Source organism: Bos grunniens, chromosome 5 (genome assembly GCF_055505025.1).
Source record: "Bos grunniens cultivar Pamir isolate PY7600 chromosome 5, Bosgru_T2T1.0, whole genome shotgun sequence".
In the NCBI taxonomy this organism is placed as follows: Eukaryota; Metazoa; Chordata; class Mammalia; order Artiodactyla; family Bovidae; genus Bos; species Bos grunniens.
Window position 1 is genome coordinate 78,047,516 of NC_141169.1, and position 22,459 is coordinate 78,069,974.

The 22,459-nt window shown below is 37.2% G+C and overlaps 1 protein-coding gene across 2 annotated transcripts in view; it reads left to right on the forward strand.

The window, feature by feature from the left end:
• PKP2 (plakophilin 2) overlaps positions 1-22,459 on the forward strand; it is an 80,346-nt gene that overhangs the window by 17,345 nt on the left and 40,542 nt on the right. For both annotated transcript variants that reach the window (XM_086401356.1, XM_086401357.1), the window contains exon 4: positions 8,675-8,810. In XM_086401356.1, coding sequence (XP_086257482.1) covers positions 8,675-8,810 — 136 coding nt within the window. The remainder of the gene's footprint in view (positions 1-8,674; positions 8,811-22,459) is intronic.

The window sequence follows — 22,459 nt, forward strand, 5'->3', positions numbered from 1 at the left end:
ATGTATCAGAGTTTTTGTTTTGTAGTACTGAATAATTAAAATACTTGAAGTTTCAAAGTCATTCCTTTGCCTCTCCTGTTTACGTTATGGCTTGACTAATCTAGTGTTTGGAACTTAACTTTCATCAAGTTTAATGCTGGAGCACAAATTTTGTAAACTGAGGAACTCACTAAGAGAAAAATTGAGAAATGGATGGATGATTGATTACATTAGTAACTACTAAAATAATGATGTATCATTATGGTAAAACATTAAATATTTGATTTTTTTTTTAAACTGTGAAGTTGGTTAATGGAAATTATTACCTTTAATCATCCCTTTAAGTGAAATTGTGCAGTATACTCATTGATTAGGTAGGCACCGGTGAGAAAAGATTTTAGGGCTAATCTAATCTTGAAGCAAGAAATATTTTTTATAAAACAAAATTGAATATGACACATAACATTTCTTTAGAAAGTACATCTTTGTCAATATGGACACACTTATAAAAAGAAAAATGCATGAGGTAATTATTTATGGAGGGAAAAGCTGATCAATTCTTTTAAATTGATAATTCAAGATGTATTAAATGCCTACTATATAGTAAGATTTGTGCTTGGTCAGTTTTAATGAAATGATTCCAACAGTAACAGAACTGTTGCTTCACGTTCTCCACAGCTGGCACTCTTCTCTTCTTCTCTCTCTGTCCTCCTGCTTCCACCACCTTGTCACTTCCCAGTCTGTCATCCACTCACTGCAGTATGAATTTAGTCTCCAACATTTCTGAAATAGGCTCCCCACAGATCTACCAAAGACTGCCCTAATGCTACATCTGAAGCAGACACGTAATTAGCACCTATATTAGTCTGTGGGCAGCATTTAATAAATTGAAATTCTCTCTTCCCTGGGTTGTCGGGACACCAGCTTTTCCTGGTTTCTTCTAGCCATGTCTTAGTCTTCCCTGCAAGGACTTTTTTGCATGCCCAAGGAAGTCATCCAGAGAAGGCAACGGCAACCCACTCCAGTACTCTTGCTTGGAAAATCCCATGGACGGAGGAGCCTGGTAGGCTGCAGTCCATGGGGTCGGACACGACTGAGCGACTTCACTTTGACTTTTCACTTTCATGCATTGGAAGAGGAAATGGCAACCCACTCCAGTGGGATTCTCCAATCCCAGGGATGGCGGGGCCTGGTGGGCTGCCGTCTATGGGGTCGTATAGAGTTGGACACGACTGAAGTGACTTAGCAGCAGCAGCAAGGAAGTCATCTTCATCAACCCTTCTGTTTTGGTCTTGGTGCTCTTCTAAAGAAGCCCTGCATATTGCACTTACATCCTGTGATTCCCAGTGTTTCATTTTCATCTCTGTCCTCTATCCTCAACTCTAAATTTGTGTGTATTTCTAACAACCTCATGGACTCAGTATGTTCAAAATTAAATTTATCAGCTCTTCCCTACCTTCTATTCCTGACCATCTCCTCATACTAAAGTCCTGTCATTTATAAACCTGGGAGTCATTCTTGTCTTTTCCCTTCATAGTCACATATCACCAAGCTATTATTTTTAATTCCTTAATGGGTTGTAAATTTTTACCCTCTTTCTGTCTCTATTGCATAGGTCTCTCTGCCTCTGGTCTTGCTGTCAATCATTCTCTAAAACTGTTAGAAGGATCTTCCAAACTCTGATGACTCCTCTCCACAACTTATAATCTTCCCATAATTCCACCAAACCTTTGTGCTTTTTAGCATGGCATGCAAAGCCCATGTTTCCACCTCTGCTAACCTGCTAGTTAGACCTCTGCTAGTCTGATCTCTTTCTACTCTTTTTTACCCTTCATCATCATCATCCCCAAAAACACGCCTGAACACTCAAACCACCTTGAACCTCTTGCTTTTCTTGTTGTTGTTCAATTGCTAAGTTGTGTCCGACTATTTGCAACCCCATGGACTACAACATGCCAGGCTTCCTTGCCCTTCACTATCTCCCAGGGATTGCTCTAACTCATGTCCATTGAGTCAGTGATGCCATTCAACCATCTCATCCTCTATTCACCCCCCTTCTCCTCCTGCCATCAATCTTTCCCAGCTTCAGGGTCTTTTCCAGTGAGATGGCTCTTCACATCAGGTGGCTGAAGTATTAAAGCTTCAGCTTCAGCATCAGTCCTTCCAGTGAATATTCAGGGTTGATTTCCTTAAGGGTTGACTGGTTTGATCCTCCTTGCTGTCCAGGAGACTCTCAGGAGTCTTTTCCAGCACCACAGTTCAAAAGCATCAATTCTTTGGTGCTCAGTCTTCTTTATGATCCAACTCTCACATCCATACATGACTACTGGAAAACCATAGCTTTGACTACATGGACCTTTGTCAGCAAATGGATGTCCGTGCTTTTTAATACGCTGTCTAGGTTTGTCATAGCTTTTCTTCCAGGGAGGAAGTGTCTTTTAATTTCATGGCTGCAGTCACAGTGATTTTGGAACCAGAAAATGAAATCTGTCTCTGCTTCCATTTTTTTTCCCTTCTATTTGCCATGAAGTGATTGGACCAGATGCCACAATCTTAGTTTTTTGAATGTTGAGTTTTAAGCCAGCTTTTTCACTCTCCTCTTTCATCCTCATCAAGAGTCTCTTTAGTTCCTTTGTGCTTTCTGCCATTAGAATGGTATCATCTGCATTTCTGAGGTTACTGATATTTCTCCCTGCAATCTTGATTCCAGCTTGTGATTCATCCAGCCCAGCATTTCTCATGATGTACCCTGCATATAAGTTAAACATGCAGGGTGACAATATACAACCTTGATATATATTCCCAATTTTGAACCAGTCCATTGTTCCATGTCCAGTTCTAACTGTTGCTTCTTGACCTGCATACAGGTTTCTCAGGAGGCTGGTAAGGTGGTCTGTTATTCCCATCTCGAAGAATTTTCCACAGTTTGTTGTGATCTACACAAAGGCTTTATCACAGTCAATGAAGTAGAAGTAGATGTTTTTTTGGAACTCTCTTGCTTTTTCTATGATCCAACAGATGTTGGCAATTTGATCTCTGGTTCCTCTGCCTTTTCTAAATCCAGCTTTTATATCTAGAAATACTCGGTTCACGTATAGTTGAAGCCTAACTTGAAGGATGTTGAACATTACCTTGCTAGCATGTGAAATCAGCAGAATTGTATAGTAGTTTGAACATTCTTTGGAATGATAAGTATTGATTCACTTATTTTATTTCTTTTTATCTTTGTGCCTTCTTTTCTTCTTTCCTTCCTTTCTTTCCCTCTTTCTTCCTTCTTTTCTTATCTACCTATCTAATCTATTTCTTCCCTGTAGCTATTTTTTGGCTGGCTAATCATGGCTGGATGGCATCACCGACTCGATGGACGTGAGTCTGAGTGAACTCTGGGAGTTGGTGATGGACAGGGAGGCCTGGCATGCTGCAATTCATGGGGTCGCAAAGAGTCGGACACGACTGAGCGACTGAACTGAACTGAACTGAATCATGATTCTAGATTTATCTCAGTTACCACCTGACCACTTGCCTCGCCAACTAGGTGCTCCAGATAGTTGCACTGTGTGGGTGTCTGTACTACAGAATAATACATTGTGGTTATTCATTTACCTGTCTGCTCTCCCTCTAATTTTGAGTTATTGTTTTAATAGAGAAAATTTTATTACAATAATTAATCATGTTCCAGGAATAGAATAAATACTTGGGATCAAGAAATTTAAAATAAAGGGCAAGAAATCTATTCTTAATGATTCCCAAAGTTGCCGTCCTAGAGAACAGAAATCATAGAAATGACCACTTCTTGAAAATGCTGCTATGTATGGGAAGGAAATGGGGTCAGGGATATTTCCTATAATGATCAAGGTGGCATCCATATCTGATTCTCTTCCTCCTTTGATGTGTTCCATGGTTCATTTCAGTTCCCCAGGCTGCCCCTGAGAACACATGCTCTGCTCTCCTGTGCCTTGCAGTATCTCACATTTCAAGCTCTATCTAGTGCCTATATTTGGAATTCGATTTTTTCACAAAGTCCCACGTGTGAAGAAGTGTTCTTTCACATTTGTGGAACATTCCTATGGAATAGGAATAAAACTATACTCTCTAAAACTGTAATCCTGCATAATGACAGAAGGTATTAAACAATGGGTCTTTGTTTCTAAAAGAAGAATGGCTGGTCAGTTTCTAATGTAGCTGAAAATCAAAACACTGGAGTAGAAGATAGGTAGTCAACAGCTGCTCTAAATCAGACTATTGAAAAAGAGTTAAGAAATCACTAAGTAAAACACTGTAATCGGTTTTATGAAAATATGATTTCTGTACATGTAACAGACTGGTGGTTCAGCAAATGAATCTTAGGGTGCTCCGCTGTACCCAGCACTTCAGTAAGCACCATAGAGATAAAAATTTAATGGGATATATGAAGGTCTAGAGAAGGTCTATAAAGAAAAAAATAAGACACATCAAGTACTAGATTGTACTAGTGTCTGTAGGAATTCAGAGAACAAAAGAGTGATGCTTTTGCATTGCTAGAGGGAGACAAAGGTGAGTGACTGTGTCTCTGGTATGATCGCCAGTCAAGTTTGTGATGTAGAGCAGCACAGAACAGAAAAGATGTCACATTAACTTCCCTTCACATCCTCTTAGTTACCTGCTTCTTTAGTTCTTTGATTATTCAGGTCTCTTTCAACTATATCTTTCTTTCCATTTTTAACAGTCCAGTTCACAACTTTATTGCTTCAGCTAAGACTTTTGTAATGCCCTCAAAACTGTCTCTAGAAGCTCATATCCACTCTAAAGTCACCTTTGTAAAGCAGTGCTTTCATCACACCTAAAATCTTTGTGAGGTAGGAGGGTTTGCATTTCCTAAGCATCTGACAACACAGGGGAGCTCTTCATTCATCATCTGGTGTTTGCTTGACCTTCAGAGCTGTTCTGATATCTGTGAACCAGCGTGGGGTAGGGCTGTGTTGTTATTGTCAGGAATGTGGTTGCTGAGGGATTGCATACCAAAAAAAAAAGTACATGTTTTTAATTTTTTCCTATAATTACTCATATTCTGACCAATAATACTTTACATTGCTTCCTGTTTACATTTTATGATGAATGTATTGACATCATATTAACATATTAACTAAAGTGCTTGAAAAGACTCACTATTGGAGAATACATTCAGTTGATAATGGAACCCAGGAACAACTGCTCGTCCTGATCCTTCCCTCCCCAACCCTTTCTCCCAAGCCACATTTCTATAGGCTTCAAGAAATGTTTTGTAAGTGAGCAGAAAGGGAAGGAGGAGGGAAGAAAGGGAGGCAGAGAAGAAAGTAGGGAGGAAGAGAGAGAGATTGAAGGAGACCAAAAAGGAGCCTACAGGGCCTTGCCTGGGTACAAAATTCCCTCCATGTCCCCCGTTTCTTGTTTGAAGAAAGGCTTTAGTCTCCTAGGCTTTCTCTAAGACCCAAAGAGCAAGAGCTTAAGCAGTTAATGATTAGAACACGAGTCACAGGACTCCTGGTTCACCCTCAGGATATAACAATCTGACATGTATCTTAGAGTTGTTTTGCAGAAATTAGGACCCCTAATCATGGTGGATGGTGACTACATGCTCACCACCAGCACCTTGACCCCATACTGGTTGGAACTGGAAGGCTGAGTGTTGATTCCTGGAACATCATTCTGTTACCCCACTAGGAATCAATGAGAAGAATATCCACAAGCTGATTAGGCACCCTGCAACCCTCACCGCTAGTTTTCCTTTTAAATATCCTGTCCTGACAGCCATCCTGTTTTTTGAGCATGAGCTGCCCTTTCTCCTTGCTTGGTGTCCTATAACAAACACTGTAGTTTCCTTCAGCACAACCCAGTGTCATTAGATAGGCTTCACTGTGTATTGGGTGGGCAGACTCCAATTCCATTGGGTAAAGAGAGAATAGAGGAGGAAAGGAATAGCTTTAGCTGGGGATAGGAATACAGAAAGGATGATATTTGAATTGAGTCTTGAAGAATGAAAAGAAATAGGTAGAAGGGTGGGTTTCCTAGAAACATCAGAGAGAGTGGCTTGTGAAGGGCATGCAGCAATTAGAGAAGGGTTAAAAGTCGGGTGTGATTGGAGGAAGAGTTAGTCCATTAGGGGAGGGAGAGGAGATGGGGTGGAGGATGGCAAGAGACGGAGCCAGACTGAGGTCAGAACATATGCTGTGCTATACGGTTAGACTTTACAGACAGTAACAAAAGAGAAAATTGATGCCCTGACAGCTGTGGCAGACGTTCTTGTTGAGGAAGTCTTTGTTCTGTTTGGGAATTGTTTTTAGTGATAAACTGAAGTAGCATTAGGTTGGCTGGCAGTGAATGAAGAACTTCTTTGTGAATCATGTTCAGGAAAATAAAGGATTAGAGTAATGGAATTATTTGTTGGTTGGGAAATTTTGGTTTGGATGGGAAATTTTGTTGGGAAATTCAAACTTTCCTGAGTCATTTATGACTTATGAAATGGATTAATGGCTAAATCTTAAAAAAAGAAGTATTAAACAGAAGGTTATTCTTAGCTTATGAATGCTGTCTCATCAGTTTAAACACCTATAGTGGTAGATGGTGAAAGACTTATAATTTTTTTGACTTTTGATTTCCCTGTAAAGTAATTGGAGTCCATGCCTGTGAAATATTTCCATCTCTTTTTAAAAGGGAGTTTATGTTAAATAAAAGTGATTCAGATTCTAGTTTTAATGGTAATAGCCTACATTTTTACCAATTAAATTGACTCCTGAGGCATAAAAGTTTAAAATATGAGATCATTATATAATTCTCAGTATAGATGCCAGGACTGCTTCATTTTTAATACCCTTATACTCATGATGTAACACTTCTGTGTTTGAACATGTGTTTTAGAAGCAGTGGGAATTAGTTTTTAGTCATGAGGCCCGTTACTCTTATCCTCTCACCTGTGCCACGCCCATTCACACACAGACATGCCCCTCACAACATAAAAATGCTCCGTTGGTACATAGGTGCATGTATTGGTGGGTTAGCCTGATATAAGAGAGAATTTCTTCACCATGCTTGCTAGCAGATGCTGGAAAATACCCTCCCATAATGTCTTAGAAGTCTCTGTTAATGAATCAGGTGTGATCCTCATTGACACCAAAGAGAATCCTAGGTTACTTTTAAAGCATGTCTTTAGCCGCAGTCCTGAGGTGTTGCCATCCTCAGTGTGGTTTCTCTGAGGGGATTCTTTGTTGTTGTTGTTGTTGTTGTTGTTGTTCAGTCGCTAAGTCATGTCAGACTCTTTGTGGCCCCATGGACTGCAGTATGCCAGGCTTCCTGGTTCTTCAGTATCTCCAGGAGTTTGCTCAAATTCATGTCCATTGAATCAGTGATGCTGTCCTAACCATCTCATTCTCTGCCCCCCTCTTCTCCTTTTGCCTTCAATCTTTCCCAGCATCAGGGTCTTTTCTATGAGTGGGCTTTTCCAATCAGGTGGTCACAGTATTAGAGCTTCACCTTTAGCGTCAGTCCTTCCAATGAATATTCAAGTTTGATTTTCTTTGGAATTGACTCATTTGATCTCCTTGCAGTTCAAGGGACTCTCAAGAGTCTTATTCAGCACCACAGTTCAAAAGCATCAATTCTTTGGCACTCAGACTTCTTTATGGTCCAACTCTCACATCATACATGACTGCTGGAAAAACCATAGCTTTGACTGTACAGACCTTTGTAGGCAAAGTAATGCCTCTGCTTTTTAATATGCTGTCTAAGTTTGTCATAGCTTTCCTTCCAAGGAGCAAGCATCTTTAAAATAAATAAATAAAATTTAAAAAATAAAAAAGGAAGTACAAATACACCTTGGTAATAGGCTGCCTAAACTTAGTTACCCTCCAGGCAGAAATAAAAGGGGAAGGAGAATTAATGCCACTTTTGTGAGGCATTTGGGAGTTATTGTTTTATTCATAGCAATTTTATTTATTCTCTATAAATTATCTTCTCAGTATCAGACTATATCCGATTTCATCAATACTGTATGCATTTGCAATTAGTAGAGGACAAAGTATGTTACTTAGACTGTAGCTGAATGTCTTTACAATGGTAACAGAATGTTTATTAAATTGTATTTAAAAGGGGCTTTTTATTAATATTATTGCATTTAATCAGTATCTTTCCTATTGGATTCTGTCATAACCTATTTTAACCAAACTCAGTTTTCCTGTCTTATACCGTTTATATACTACTATATTCATTAAATAGTAGCACTTTTAGAATGCTTCTTTTAAAACTTATTCTCAGGTATAATAACAGATTTTGAGCAGCTGTGAGAAAAATCTAATAATTTTTGAGCGAAGGTATTTAACTCTCAGGTATGAGATTACCAAGGTATGGATAATTGTTAATTTCTGTGACCAAATTTCTTTTCAATTTCATGTCAGATACATTTATATTTCATGTGAGACATATATGTATCTTAAATAGAGGGAAGTTTCTTCTCAATTCAGTAGTGTCCTCAGAAGCTAGTCTGACCAGAAGTAGAGTGTTTCTGCTGCTGGATTCCTGTACCTTCTGACCTCAGAAGCTAATTTTTCCTTTGCCTAAACAGGATCCAAGGCTCAGATGTTCTAGGTGCTTCCTGATATTAGGCAGGTTATCCCCTGGAGGATCAAGTTGACAGGCAGGAGGGAGCAGGTTTGGAATCTTGCTGAATCTGTGATTGTTTGTCTAGGAATGTAGACACGGAGATGACTCTGGAGCGAGCAGTGAGTATGCTTGAGGCAGACCACACGCCACCGTCCAAGATTCCTATTGCAGCTACTTTCATACAGCATGAGTGCTTCCAGAAATCTGAAGCACGGAAAAGGGTGAGTATATCATCTCAAGTCTAGTGCAAAACAAGCATACTTTCACATCTATGATGGTGACCCTGCAAACTGAAACCAAATTTAATTTAATATTTGAAATTATTGAATTATTTGTGGGCTTCCCGGGTGAATCAGCTGGTAAAGAATCCGCCTGCAATGTGGGAAACCTGGGTTTGAACCCTGGGTTGGGAAGAGCCCCTGGAGAAGGGAACGGCTACCCGCTCCAGTATTCTGGTCTGGAAAATTCCATGGACTGTATAGTCCATGGGGTCCCAAAGAGTCAGACATGACTGAGTGACTTTAACTTTCATTTTTTTCATGTCAATCATAGCTTATTTTTTAAAGTAATTAAATAATTAAAAATAATCTTTTATTGAGACCTTTTAATCTAAAAGGAAATATACACTGATTACCAAAAAAATTTTCTGCAATCCAGAAAATTAGAACAAAAATGACTACATGTACCTCTCCTTTCTTTGTCTGACCTCTCCCTTTAGAACCATCTCCAGAGATAATTGTTTATAGCAGTCTGTGTACTTTGAGATTTTTTTGAGAGAAGAGGGGAGAGAGAGAAAATGAGTGTACATTTTAGGCTATTGTTTTCTATATTTAAAAAATATATTAAATGTGAGCGGTGTGTTCTAAGTTTTTATTTTCCTTAAACAGTTTCTTTAACATTACAACAGTGACTCAATGAATAGCTTTATACATATATCTTTTGGCATTTCCACCAGTGTTGGTATAGGACAGATACTCCAAGATAGAATCAATAGGTCACTTTGTTTTAAATGGTACATTTGTAGGGGGGAAAAAAATCATAGTTTAAAAAGGTACATAGTGAAAAGAAGTTTTTCTCCTACTCCAAACCCCAGTCTAGGCCTCCATCTCCCTCTTTTTCTCTCAACCTCCCATTCTCTATCCTCCTCCTCCCCGCCTCTCTCTCTGTCTCTCACATCAATTTTAAGGTATCAGAGATAGTTTATGCATGTAGAAGCAGTTATTGGATGGGTGGATTAAATATCCTTTTTGTTTTAAAATAAAATCACAAATAACAGGTTACTTACAATACTCAGTACTTTGTTTTAATTTAACAGTATATCTTGAAAATCTTCAGTATGTATTAGCCCTACCTTCATTCTTTAAAACTGCTACCTACATAGATTTTTTTTAAATTTCTTTTTAATTGGAGGATAATCACTTTACAATATTGTGTTGGTTTCTGCTATACATCAACGTGAATCAGCCGTAAGTATACACATGTCCTCTCCCTGTTAAACATGCTTCCCACCCCATCCCACCCCTCTAGGTTGTCACAGAGCACTGGATTTGAGCTCCTTGTGTATTTTCCATATGGTAGTGTATATGTTTCAGCGTTAACTCTCAATTCATCCCACCCTCACCCTCCTCTACTGTGTCCTCAAGTCTGTTTTTTATGTCTGTGTCTCCTTTGCTGCCCTGCAAATAGGTTCATCAGTCCCATCTTTCTAGATTCCATATATATGTTTGTGTGTGTGTTAATTAAAACTGCTACATAGATTTCTCTTGTATGAATGCACTAATTTTGTTTGTTCAGTTTTTTAACAGTTTTATTAAGGTTAAAAATGACAAAATTTTTGATACATGTTTTGATACAGTGAAACCATCATCACAATCAATACAGTGAGCAAATTCATTACCTCCAAAGTTTGCTTGTGCCCCTTGGTAATCAGTACATCCCACCCCTCCACAACCCACAGTTAATGATCTGCTTTCTGTTACTATAGATTAGTTGAATTTTCTAGAATTGTATATAAATGGTATCATAGAGTAAATATGCATTTTTTTGGTCTGAATTCTTTTATTCAGCTTAAATCTTTTAAGGTTGTATGTATCAAAAGGTGTGGGTGTGTGTGTGTGTGTGGCTGAGTAGTATTTTGTTTTGTGGTTACCATAATGTGTTTATCCACTTACCTGTCAATGGGCATTTGAGTTTTGGCTATTACAAATAAAGCTGCTATGAACATATGTTTACAAACAGATGTTTTAATTTCTCTGAGGTAAATACCTTGGAGTAGAATACCTGGATGATATTGTAGTTGTTCGACTTTTAAGGATTTGCCAAACTGTTTTACAAAGTAACTATACCATTTTACATTCCCATTAACAATGTATGAGAGTTCTGGTTCCCCTGTGTCCTAACACTGGATATGGTCAGTCTTGATTAGAGGCAATAGGTTTGTAGTAGTTTTTCACTGTGGTTTTAATTTGCATTTTCCTAATGACTGATGTTGAGCATCTTTTCATTTGCTTGTTATCTATATATTGATACCATCTTTGGTGAAATGTTTTCAGATCTTTTGCCTGTTTTTTTATTTGGGTCTTCTTTTCTTATTATTGAATTTTGATATTTCTTTATAGATTCTGGATATGTCTTTTTTCATATGTATGATTTGGAAATACTTTCACTCAGTTGTGTTTTGTTTTTTCATTCTTTCAACAGTTTTAAATTTTGATGGAGTATAATTTATCAGTTTTTTCCTCGTGGATCACACTTCTCATGGTGTATCCAAGAAATCTTTCTGTTCTCAAAGGTCACAAAAATAATCTCCTATTTCTTCCAGAAGTTTTTATAAGTATAAGACTTTATAGTTGAATAGTCCATTTGTGGTTAATCTTTGTATATATTGCAAGATGTTTACCAAAGTTCCTTTCGTTAAAACATGTATATCAATATATGCAGTTGTTTAGGCAGGATTTGTCAAAAAGATTATCCTTTTGATACGGAGTTATTTTTGCACTTCTGTTGAAAAGGAATTAATCATATACATGAGTTTAATTCTGGACTATGCATTCTATTCCATTGACCCCTGTCTTTATACAAATATCATACTGTCTCAATTACTATAGTTTTATATTAAGTCTTGAAATTAGGTACTGCTAGTCCTCTGACTTTGTTCTTTTTCAAATTATTTTGGCTGTTATAGGTTTTTTTGCAGTTGCATTTGAATTTTAGAAATAAACTTGTCAATTTCCATATTTTAAAACCAACTGTTGGGATTTTGTTTTGAGGTTGCATTGAATCTATAGATCAATCTGTGGAGAACTGACATCTAAGCAAGTCTTCTGACCTCTGCACATGGTATATTTTACCACTTATGTTGGTCTTTAGTTTCTCTCAGCAGTGTTTTTTACTTTTTACTCTAGAGATCTTTCATGTCTTTTGTCAGATCTGTCCTTAAAGTCCATATTTCTAGATGCTTTTATAAATGGTCATGGTTTTTTAATTTTTGATAGTTTCATGATAGTAGATAGAAATTCAGTTCATTTTTATCTGTTGATTTTGTATGTGTGTTATTACTAAATTTACTTATTAGCTCTTGTAACATATTTGTAGATTCATCATATTCCTACATAGAAGATCATACCATCTACAAATAAAGACAGGTTTTTTTTTTTTCCTTTCCAATCTTTTATTTTGTGCTGGCTAGAACCTCCAGTACAGTGTTAAAAAGAAGAGTGGATATGTTGTCCTGTTCCTGATCATAAGGGAAAGCATTCAGTTGTGCTTTCATTCTTAAGTATGATTTTTACCTATAAGGTTTTTTAGTTGTTTTTTTTTTTTTTTTTGAGGAATTTAATTTGGGGGATTTTTGTTGTTTTTCTTTTCTTTTTTTGGAAGAAAGGGAAAGGCTTATACTTTAATATTCTTAATAACAGTTTTTCCTGCTTTTTGTTTTGTCTTTTGTGTTTTTTTTTAATTGAGATATAATTGGCATATAACATATTAGTTTTAGACATACAATATAATGATACAATATATGAATGTATTGTACAGTGATCACCACAATAAATCTGGTTACCATTCATCACCACACATAGTTATGAGATTTTTTTTTGTCATGAGAAGTTTTAAAATCTACTGTCTAGCAACTTTCAAATACACAGTACCATATTATTAACTATAGTCATCAGGCTGTATAGTACATCCCTGGAACTATTGATTTTACAGCTGTAAATTTGTACCTTTGACCCCCTTCACCCAGTGTACCCCACCTCAAACCCCCTCCCCAACCTCTGGCAACTGCCAACCTGTTTTATGTATAGATCTATGATTTTGTTTTTGTTTCATTTGTTTCTTAGATTCCAGATGTGAGTGAGATCATAGGGTGTTTGTCTGTCCTGACTTATTTCACTTCACATACTGCCTATAAGGTCCATCCATGTTGTTGCCGTGACCATAATTGCTTCCTTTTTATAGCTGAATAATATTCTGTGTATATATGGACTATATACATGTATACACACATAACACCACAACTCCTGTATCTACTCATTCATCAGTGGATACTTAGGTTGTTTCCATGTCTCTATTATAAACAATGTTGTAGTGAACATGGGGATTCATATATCTTTTTGAGTTAGTGTTTTTGTTTCCTTAGGATAAATACATATAATTAGAATTGCTGCATCATATGGTAGTTCTTAGTTCACTTCAATTCAGTCACTCAGTCGTGTCCAACTCTTTGAGACCCCATGAATTGCAGCACACCAGGCCTCCCTATCCATCACCAACTCCTGGAGTTCACTCAAACTCACGTCCATCGAGTCAGTGATGCCTGCACTGATCACTGAGGAAGGCTTTCTTATATCTCCTTGCTATTCTTTGGAACTCTGCATTCAAATGGGTATATCTTTCCTTCTGTCCTTTGCTTTTTGCTTGTCTTCTTTTCACACCTTTTTGTAAGCCATTTCGCTTTTTTGCATTTCTTTTTCTTGGTGATGGTCTTGTTCCCTGTCTCCTGTACAATATCACAAACCTCGATGAAACTAACCATACTGTGTGGGGCCACCCAAGACGGACTGGTCATGATGGAGAGGTCTGGCAGGATGTGGTCCACTGGAGAAGGGAATGGCAAACCACTTCAGTATTCTTGCCTTGAGAACCCCATGAACAGTATGAAAAGGCAAAAAGATAGGACATTGAAAGATGAACTCCCCAGGTCAGGAGGTGCCCAATATGCTACTGGAGATCAGTGGAGAAATAACTCCAGAAAGAATGAAGGGATGGAGCCAAAGCAAAAACAACACCCAGTTGTGGATGTGACTGGTGATAGAAGCAAGGTCCAATGCTGGAAAGAGGAGTATTGCATAGGAACCTGGAATATTAGGTCTATGAATCAAAGCCAATTGGAAGTGGTCAAACAGGAGATGGCAAGGATGAACGTTGATAATCTAGGAATCAGCAAACTAAGATGGACCGGAATGGGTGAATTTAACTTAGATGAGCATTATTATCTACTACTGTGGGCAGGAATCCCTTAGAAGAAATGGAGTAGCCATCATGGTCAACAAAAGAGTCTGAAATGCAGTACTTGGATGCAATCTCAAAAATGACAGAATGATCTCTGTTCGTTTCCAAGGCAAACCATTCAATATCACAGTAATCCAAGTCTATGCCCCTACCAGTAATACTGAAGAAGCTGAAATTGAACGGTTCTATGAAGACCTACAATACCTTTTAGAACTAACACCCAAAATAGATATCCTTTTCATTATAGCGGAGAAGGCGATGGCACCCCACTCCAGTACTCTTGCCTGGAAAATCCCATGGATGGAGCAGCCTGGAAGGCTGCAGTCCATGGGATTGCTGAGGGTCGGACATGACTGAGCAACTTCACTTTCATTATAGGGGACTGGAATGCAAAAGTAGGAAGTCAAGAAATACCTGGAGTAACAGGCAAATTTGGCCTTGGAGTACAATGAAGTAGGGCAAAGGCTAATAGAGTTTTGCCAAGAGAACGCACTGGTCATAGCAAATACCCTCTTCCAACAACACAAGAGAAGACTCCACACATGGACATCACCAGATGGTCAGCACCAAAATCACAATGACTATATTCTTTGCAGCCAAAGAAGGAGAAGCTCTATACAGTCAGCAAAAACAAGACCGGGAGCTGACTATGGCTCAGATCATGAACTCTTTATTGCCAAGTTCAGACTTAATTTGAATAAAGTAGGGAAAACCACTAGACCATTCTTGTGGTTTGGAGTTCATTAAACTTCTCAAAATTGTGGATTTCTACTTTTCATCAAATTTTGAAATTTTATTTAGGAAATCTTCTGTCCTGCCTTTGAGAACTGCCATTACATATATTACATATATATTAGGCTGCTTGAAGTTGTACCACAGTTCATGTGTACTCTGTTTTTCTTTTTTAGTTGTTTTTCCTGTATGTTTCTTTTTGGGTAAATTCAGTTTCTATGCTTTAAATTTACTGACCTTTTCTTCTGCATTGTTGAATATGCCATTATTTCATTCAGTGTACTTTTTATTTTGTAAATTATAGTTTTCATATCTAGAAGTCCAATTTTAGTCTTTTTTTATATCTTCTGTCTATACTTAACATGTTTCTCAACATATGCAAGACAGTTAAAATAGCTCTTTGACTAACCTTGTCTATCTGGCTGGCTGGTGAGAATAGGCACCGTTCACAGGCCTTTGTGAGCCTGAGAAGCAGTAACTTTATTTAGGCAGTTACTTGCCTGGCCTCAGGCAGTTTCCTCACAAAGATAAAACCGGTAAATACTCTGCTGAATACTAAATGGGGACCCTCTGCAGATCTCAGGAGTTCTCCTTCTGTGCAATCCTTTTCTTACTAGTACTCGTCCTTCCTTTTCTTCTTGTACTCGTCACTCTCCTTCTCAGCTCTGCTTGCTGAATTCCACCTAAGACTTCCCTTACAACGCCACAGCCTGGGGTCTCTCAAGACTGTGGTCTGAGGCAGCACTAGCGCTCTCCTTCCTTGTTCGCCGTCTCCTAGGGATCACTGTCCATCCCTGCCTCATGTCCAGCTATTGAAACAATTATATATTTTGTCTGGTTTTTAAAACCATGTAAGTGCTAGGTAAATCCAGTCCTCATTACTGGTGAATCATTTTTAATTTTGACAAATAACTTGCTATAAATCTTCCCCTAAATTATACAAATGTACCCTCCCACCAACATGGTGTCCAAGTGCCTATTTACATGCACCATTGTCACAAGATATGATTCTTCGTTCATTTTTGCTAATCTGATAAGCAGAAAGAAAGGTATTTCTTTATATTATAAATTTTCCTCTTTTTGAAATCAAGACAATCACTGATCAGGTTATCAGAATTACAGAGAAAATCCTTTAAAAAAATTATAAACACACAGAGTTTGTCATTGTTTTTCATATATAAACTATGCCCATTATGTTTCATTTGCCATTTTTAGATTTTTTAGAGTAAAATGAGAACCTAATGGCCCTAATTCATTGGAGTTCATATCCTTCTAGATTCTTATATTTTTACCTAGCCTTTTAGGTTAATTTCTTCCAGTTACAACCAATTACAGATCTTTTCAAAGCTCTTCACCTTTATCTAGTCTTTCTAAAGCATTCAAATTAGCTTTCAGAGAGACAGAGCTTTTTCAGAATAGGTAAATAAATTACATAGAATAGGTAAATAAATTACATAATTACAGTAACAAGTACAGTTGGCATAAATGCATTGGGTAACATACCTAATTTGCTCTTGGTAAACAGAATAAATAAGAGTCCAAAGGCCAACATATACTAACCTGCCAGTTTGACGGTACTCAAAATCTGGATTTCACAGAGGAGAAAGAGCATGTGATTAATCCTACAGATTGGGTAGTAAGTCAGAGCTTCCACTGTTTTTTTTTCTCCACTTGCATGTCATTAATTATTCATGAAGATGAGCACCTTTTATATTTTTTGACTTCGTATTTATTCAGTCGATTGTCATTGTTTAACTTACGTTATTTTTCTAAGACGTTTGCCTGTTTCTTAATGAGTTGTAAGAGTTCTTTATTATGCACATTAGCCCATTGCTACCTATGTGACAATGTTGTTTCCTGACTTTTCTTATGATATCTTTCATTATGCATGATTTTAAATTCTTATGAAGTAAATTTGTCAGTCTTTTTCTTCATGATATCTATTATGTATTGTTTCAAAAGATCTATTCCATATATTTTTACTTTTAAAAGTTATATAAGTCTTGGGTATTTCTCACTGACCCTTTGTCTATGTTTATTCCATGGAAAAAAATAAGGATTGTTTTAAAAAAATAGTATATTTAGTAATAAACCCTCTTTATACACAAATCTTTATTCCCAATTTTTAAAACTGAGCAATTTTATACATGCTTTCATTTTATAATGTGGGATTACATGAAATATTCTCTTGTTACCCAAGTTGGGCTAGATTTCCACTCTCTTAAACTACTAACTTGACTATAAATATCATTCTGCTTACATGTAAGATTAAACCTGTGCTTTCCTTCTTAGCTCTTATTCAGTGCGATAAAGCTAAAACAAAGACAGGTTTTGAGAATAATGAAACATGAAAACTATATGAAACCTAAACACATACATGCTTGATAGGAAATCTAACAATTGTGACAATATAACCCAAGGGCATTCACAAAACCCCATTAATATTAAGAATGATAATATAGTTTTTTTAATGTATTTACTAAAAACAACAACAATTTGGATATAAAGGTCAATATTTTAAATTAAAAACTTTTAAGACCACTGACAACTTTTCAGTTATTATTTTATATAAGTTTCAGCATTTAACACCATCAATTCCTCATTCCTTTTTGAAACTTTCTTCTTTTGGCCCAGAGTCTCCTGGCTCTTTTTCCATCTCTCTGGCTCCTTCAGGTTTCTTCTATTTAAAAAAAAAAAAAAATTATCCTCAACCTGTACCTTAAATGTTTATGTTTATTAGATGCTTTCCTGGGGCTTTTCTTATTTGACACCATCTCCTGACCGACCTCATCCACTCCTCTGACTTCCACTAATGTGATCTCAGTGCTAACGACTCACAGCATCTCCAGTCTTTCCCCAGGTTCCAAACCACATGTCTATTTCCTAGGCATCCTGCGTACTCAATACCAGCTCATCTAAAAAAGAACACATCGTCTTTGCTGCATTTTCTCAACTTCCCAGTCCTCCTTCTAAACTTGTTCTTTCTGCTGAGTTGAGATGTTCAAGCATTGACTCTCAAGAGTAGCTAGGGGCTGAGTCTGAATCCCAGTACCCTAATTACCTATACTTTACCAGTCTCAACCTCAGCTTTCCTACCTTTAAACTGAAAATAATAGCCCTACTACTGAGTTGTTGTGAGAATGCAGTTAGATAATCATATAACACTTGCCCTGAAATAATAGCTCTCTCCTCTCTGAGTGGTAATTCACTCAGGTAGTTTGATACCAAAATATGGACAGACTTTGAACCTTCTTTTTTCCTTACCTCTCATACTCATGCAGTCTTCAGGTCCTGTTAATGCTGCTTACACATGTCTGGAATCTACCTACACTTTCTCTCCCTTTTCGGTGCCTCCATGCTGATCCCTGTCACCATCATCTTTGTTAATACAGCTGACTCCTAATTAACCTCTCTGCCTCCATTCTTATCCACACCTAAGCCCAGCCTCTTCATAGCATCCAGGAGACCTTTCCAATATCTGTCCTGCTTGCCTATACTATAAAGAACAAATCCCATAGTTTATTCTGTAAGACCCTTCTTAGGCTGGTTTTATTTCCATGCCTACTTCAAATCTCATCACTGAAGCAGTGACTGCCATAACTCTTTTGCAAAATCTTTTTATAAGTTTATTATAAGAAATTTGAGAAATTAAAAAAGAAAAAATGTTTTAGAAGGAAATTAAGAAAGAAAAAAACCCACAGTCCATCTATTGTTATTATTTTGGTTTTACTCTCTAATTTTTTAGTGCATGCATATACATAGCTGTCATCAAATTGAATATGTAGCTTTTTTATGAGAATTTTTTGTTTTGTTTTTTAAAAGCATGCATAAATACATGCTTGCTATTCAAAAAAAAATACAAAGTAGAAATCCCCATTCATACATTATAATCCCACCATTTCTCCCAAACTCCCTAGTCACATTCCCTTCCTTGTATCTGTGAGCAGAAATGCATAGGTATTCAACTTTTTTTCAGCAACATTGCATGAATCATTTTCTTATAACATTAAAGATATTTTTTAAACAGAATTCCCTAGCGGTCCAGTAGTTTGGATGCCATGCTTCCACTTCAGGGACATGGGTTCGATTCCTGGCCGGGGAACTAAGATCTCACATGCCACTGCATGGCAAAATATATATTTTTTTATCGGTGGCATAGTCATCATAATAGTAGTAACTACTATATGTTGAGAACTACTGTGGGCCTAGCACACAATTGCCAATCTTATATAATCCCATTTAACTGATGAGGGAACTATATGACCAATAAAATCCCTGTCAGTTCAGGCATTGCTCTGCCTCTTCTGTGGATACCTCAGTATATGAATATGTGACAGTTAACTATTAGCCAGTCTTCCCCCATCATTGGACTTTTATGGTTTCTTACTTCTTGGTATTATAAATAATGTAGTTACTATTATCATGTTAATCTGTATCTGCATTTCAAATTATTTCCTAATGAAGTTTACTAAAAGTGAGTATGTTTGAAGTTTTTAACACATTGACAATTGCCTTCCTGAAAGGTTATGCCAGTTTACAAGGAGTGATTAATTGTAATGAGAGGGAAAGAAAGAGTGGCACTTTGCGGAGGGAGGTAATATTTGAGCTGGTTATGCAGGATAAGTGGGACTTCGCCAACAGAAAGGCAGAATGGCAGAGCATTTCAGACAGGAAAGGAATTGAGAGTGAAGGCACCAGGGCATGAGGAAGCCCTTATGCCAAGAGAATTTGTCTGTTCCCTCTACTTATTTGCTATCAGAAACCCTCATCATTTAAGTCTTTAAGAGTTTTCAGGGAAGAGAATCAGAATAATCAAGGAGAAAGTTAAAATTCTAGTATGCAATTCTGCCCTTTCATATATTTAGAAACCATTTCAAATGAAGTTTTTTTTGAAGTTCTGAAATGTTCGTGTAATTCTGTTTTTTTTTTCCTTTCCCCAAAGTATTTTTTCCCCGCTGAGGATACAGTGTAAAATAAACATATGCAACTTCTCTGGTCCTGCCTGTTTCCCTGAATTCAAAGGGGCAGGAACAGTGCATTTAACATTGGACCTAACGTATATAGAGCTTCCCAGGTGGCTCAGCAATAAAGAATTCACCTGCCAAGCAGGAGTCATGGGTTCAATTCCTGGGTTGGGAAGATACCCTGGAGAAGGAAATGGCAGTTAATACTGGAGTGGTATTAATTGCCTAGGAATTCTTGCCTAGGAAATCCCATGGACAGAGGAGTCTGATGGGCTGCAGTTCATGGGTTCACAAAGAGTCAAACACAACTTAGCAACTAAACAACAACAACAACAAATGTGTATAGGAGTCATTACCAGCTGTCCAAGTTACAGGCAATATACAGAATGTCATCAGCTTCTTGCACTTGATATGACTTATATTCATTTAATTGATAAAATTGGTAAAAATAGCTAAAATCTATTTTTAAATGTGAGGTAGGTGCCAAACACTAGGGAGGCACATTCTCCAGTGAGCAAAGCTGTAGCTGGATTTCAGCATTTATCCAAGTATGGTGTGTCTGAAGTTTCTTCTTTCTAGACTGGAGCAAGTGCTGAAAGCCAAGGGGATAAAGGTGACAGGGTAATGGAATGGGCCAGAGGGATGTGAGCAGAAGCCAGCCATTCATGCCACCCGGACAAGGCAGTGGAGGTTTCCACTAGCCACTTCTGACCCACGCTATCATCACAGGTAGAAATGAAATTGGGCCAGTAAGCCGTTTCACATCATATTTTGAAGAAGGCAACTTGTAAGTTATAAATTAAGAAATGAAATATCTCCATAGTTAATCTACCGTTTAAGGAGTTTATAGAATAGGAATTCAGCCATCATAAAAACTATTGACAGAATTAGGGAAACACAAGAGTTATCGGCTGTTTTCAAGTAAGTTTTGCCTTTCTGCTTTTGAAATAGATGATCAAATAGATGATCTGCTGGTCCAGATCTAATTGATAGCTATCATTAGCATTTTCTTACAAACACATTAGAATGATTTTAGACATAACCCAACAAAATTGCTGTAGCCAGTCTCCCAAGTTGACTATTCCCTCAGAAGGGAGTCAAAAGTGGAAGTGTTCTTTATTGCCTTAAAGGGACCCAAAGAGTACTAGCCTTTTAAGGTTCTTGCAACCTATTGCTTAGATAATGTATATGTTAATATATAAAATTTTTAATACTATGCCAATACCTCCTAATGATAGACATAGGAGGAAGAGTTGTTATTTTTTGTTTTATTATTGTGGTTATTATTTTTCCTAGATTATCTCACAGCCTTGACTTTTATTCCTGACTTGCTAATCTCTCCCCAGTCGTGACAAAGGAAGATGTAAGACTGGAAGACAGTGTCTTAAATTCTGTTTATCTGCCTATCAGATACATAGAAAATGTGAAATGCGCCACCAAGCCAAGTGTGCAGGTCTCTCCTGTTTGGAAACAGTTGTGCAGTTAGGACATCATTCATAAAGTGATGAAATTTATCCTAAGGGGAAATGTATTCACAGCAACTTAATTCCTATAAATTTCTGCATTAAGACAGTAAAAATGACTGAGATCCTTACCAAAAGGTCTTACCAACTAAAAAGTTTTAATCAGATGCTAGTGGAAGCCTCTGAGAAAGCAAGCCCTCAGTCTGTAACTTAACATTTCTCTTCAGCAATACTGCATCCACCTCCTGATTTCTTTCAATGTTTGTAGCCTAAAACACAAAGTCACCCTGTTCAGAATGTCATTATTTGGCCTCTTCTTAAACAGCCTTAGGTTTCAGAATCAAAGCCATCATTTTTTCTTTTTCCTAGTTCTTACCCTCAGGTTCCTTCTCCAATAGCATGCCCTTTCTTGCATATTTGTATAGAAGAAATATTTTTTAAATAGCATATTAAAAATTACAAAGTTATGTTATTTACTTAAAATGCTTGCATAACTTATTTAAATGTTTTTAAATAGCCAAAACAATTGATTATAAAAATAGCTTGCATTCTTCTAATTATAAAATAAATGTCATGGGAATGTAATGTACAGCATGATAACAATAGAAAGTTGCTAAGAAAATAGATCTTAAGAGTTCTTATCAAAAGAAAAACATTTGTAACTCTGTGTGGTGAAAGTGAAAGTTGCTTAGTCCTGTTTGTCTCTTTGCAACCCCATCGACTGTGTAGCCTGCCAGGCTTCTCTGTCCATGGAATTCTCCGGGCCAGAATACTGGAGTTCCCTTCTCCAGGAGATCTTCCCAACCCAGGTATTGAACCCAGATCTTCCGCATTGCAGGCGGATTCTTTAACAATTGAGCCATCAGGGAAGTCCAATTATGTGTGGTGGTAATAGACTTATTATATACAGATATTGAATCATTATGTTCTACACCTGAAACTAACATAAATGTTATGTCATTTATATCTCAAAAAAAAAAAATTGCATTTAGGGTTGGTTTGCATTGCTACTACAATGGCCATGGTAGATGAAAAATGAATTTTTATTTCTACTACTGATGGAGGTAATTTCCATTGTATATATTGACTGTATAGCTCTGTCCTGGAAAACAAATTCATGTAATATGGTATTCTTCCATAAAACCTTCTCTACTTCTTGGATTCCTAGTTCTCTTCATCTTTATTGTGATTAAGGCTTTT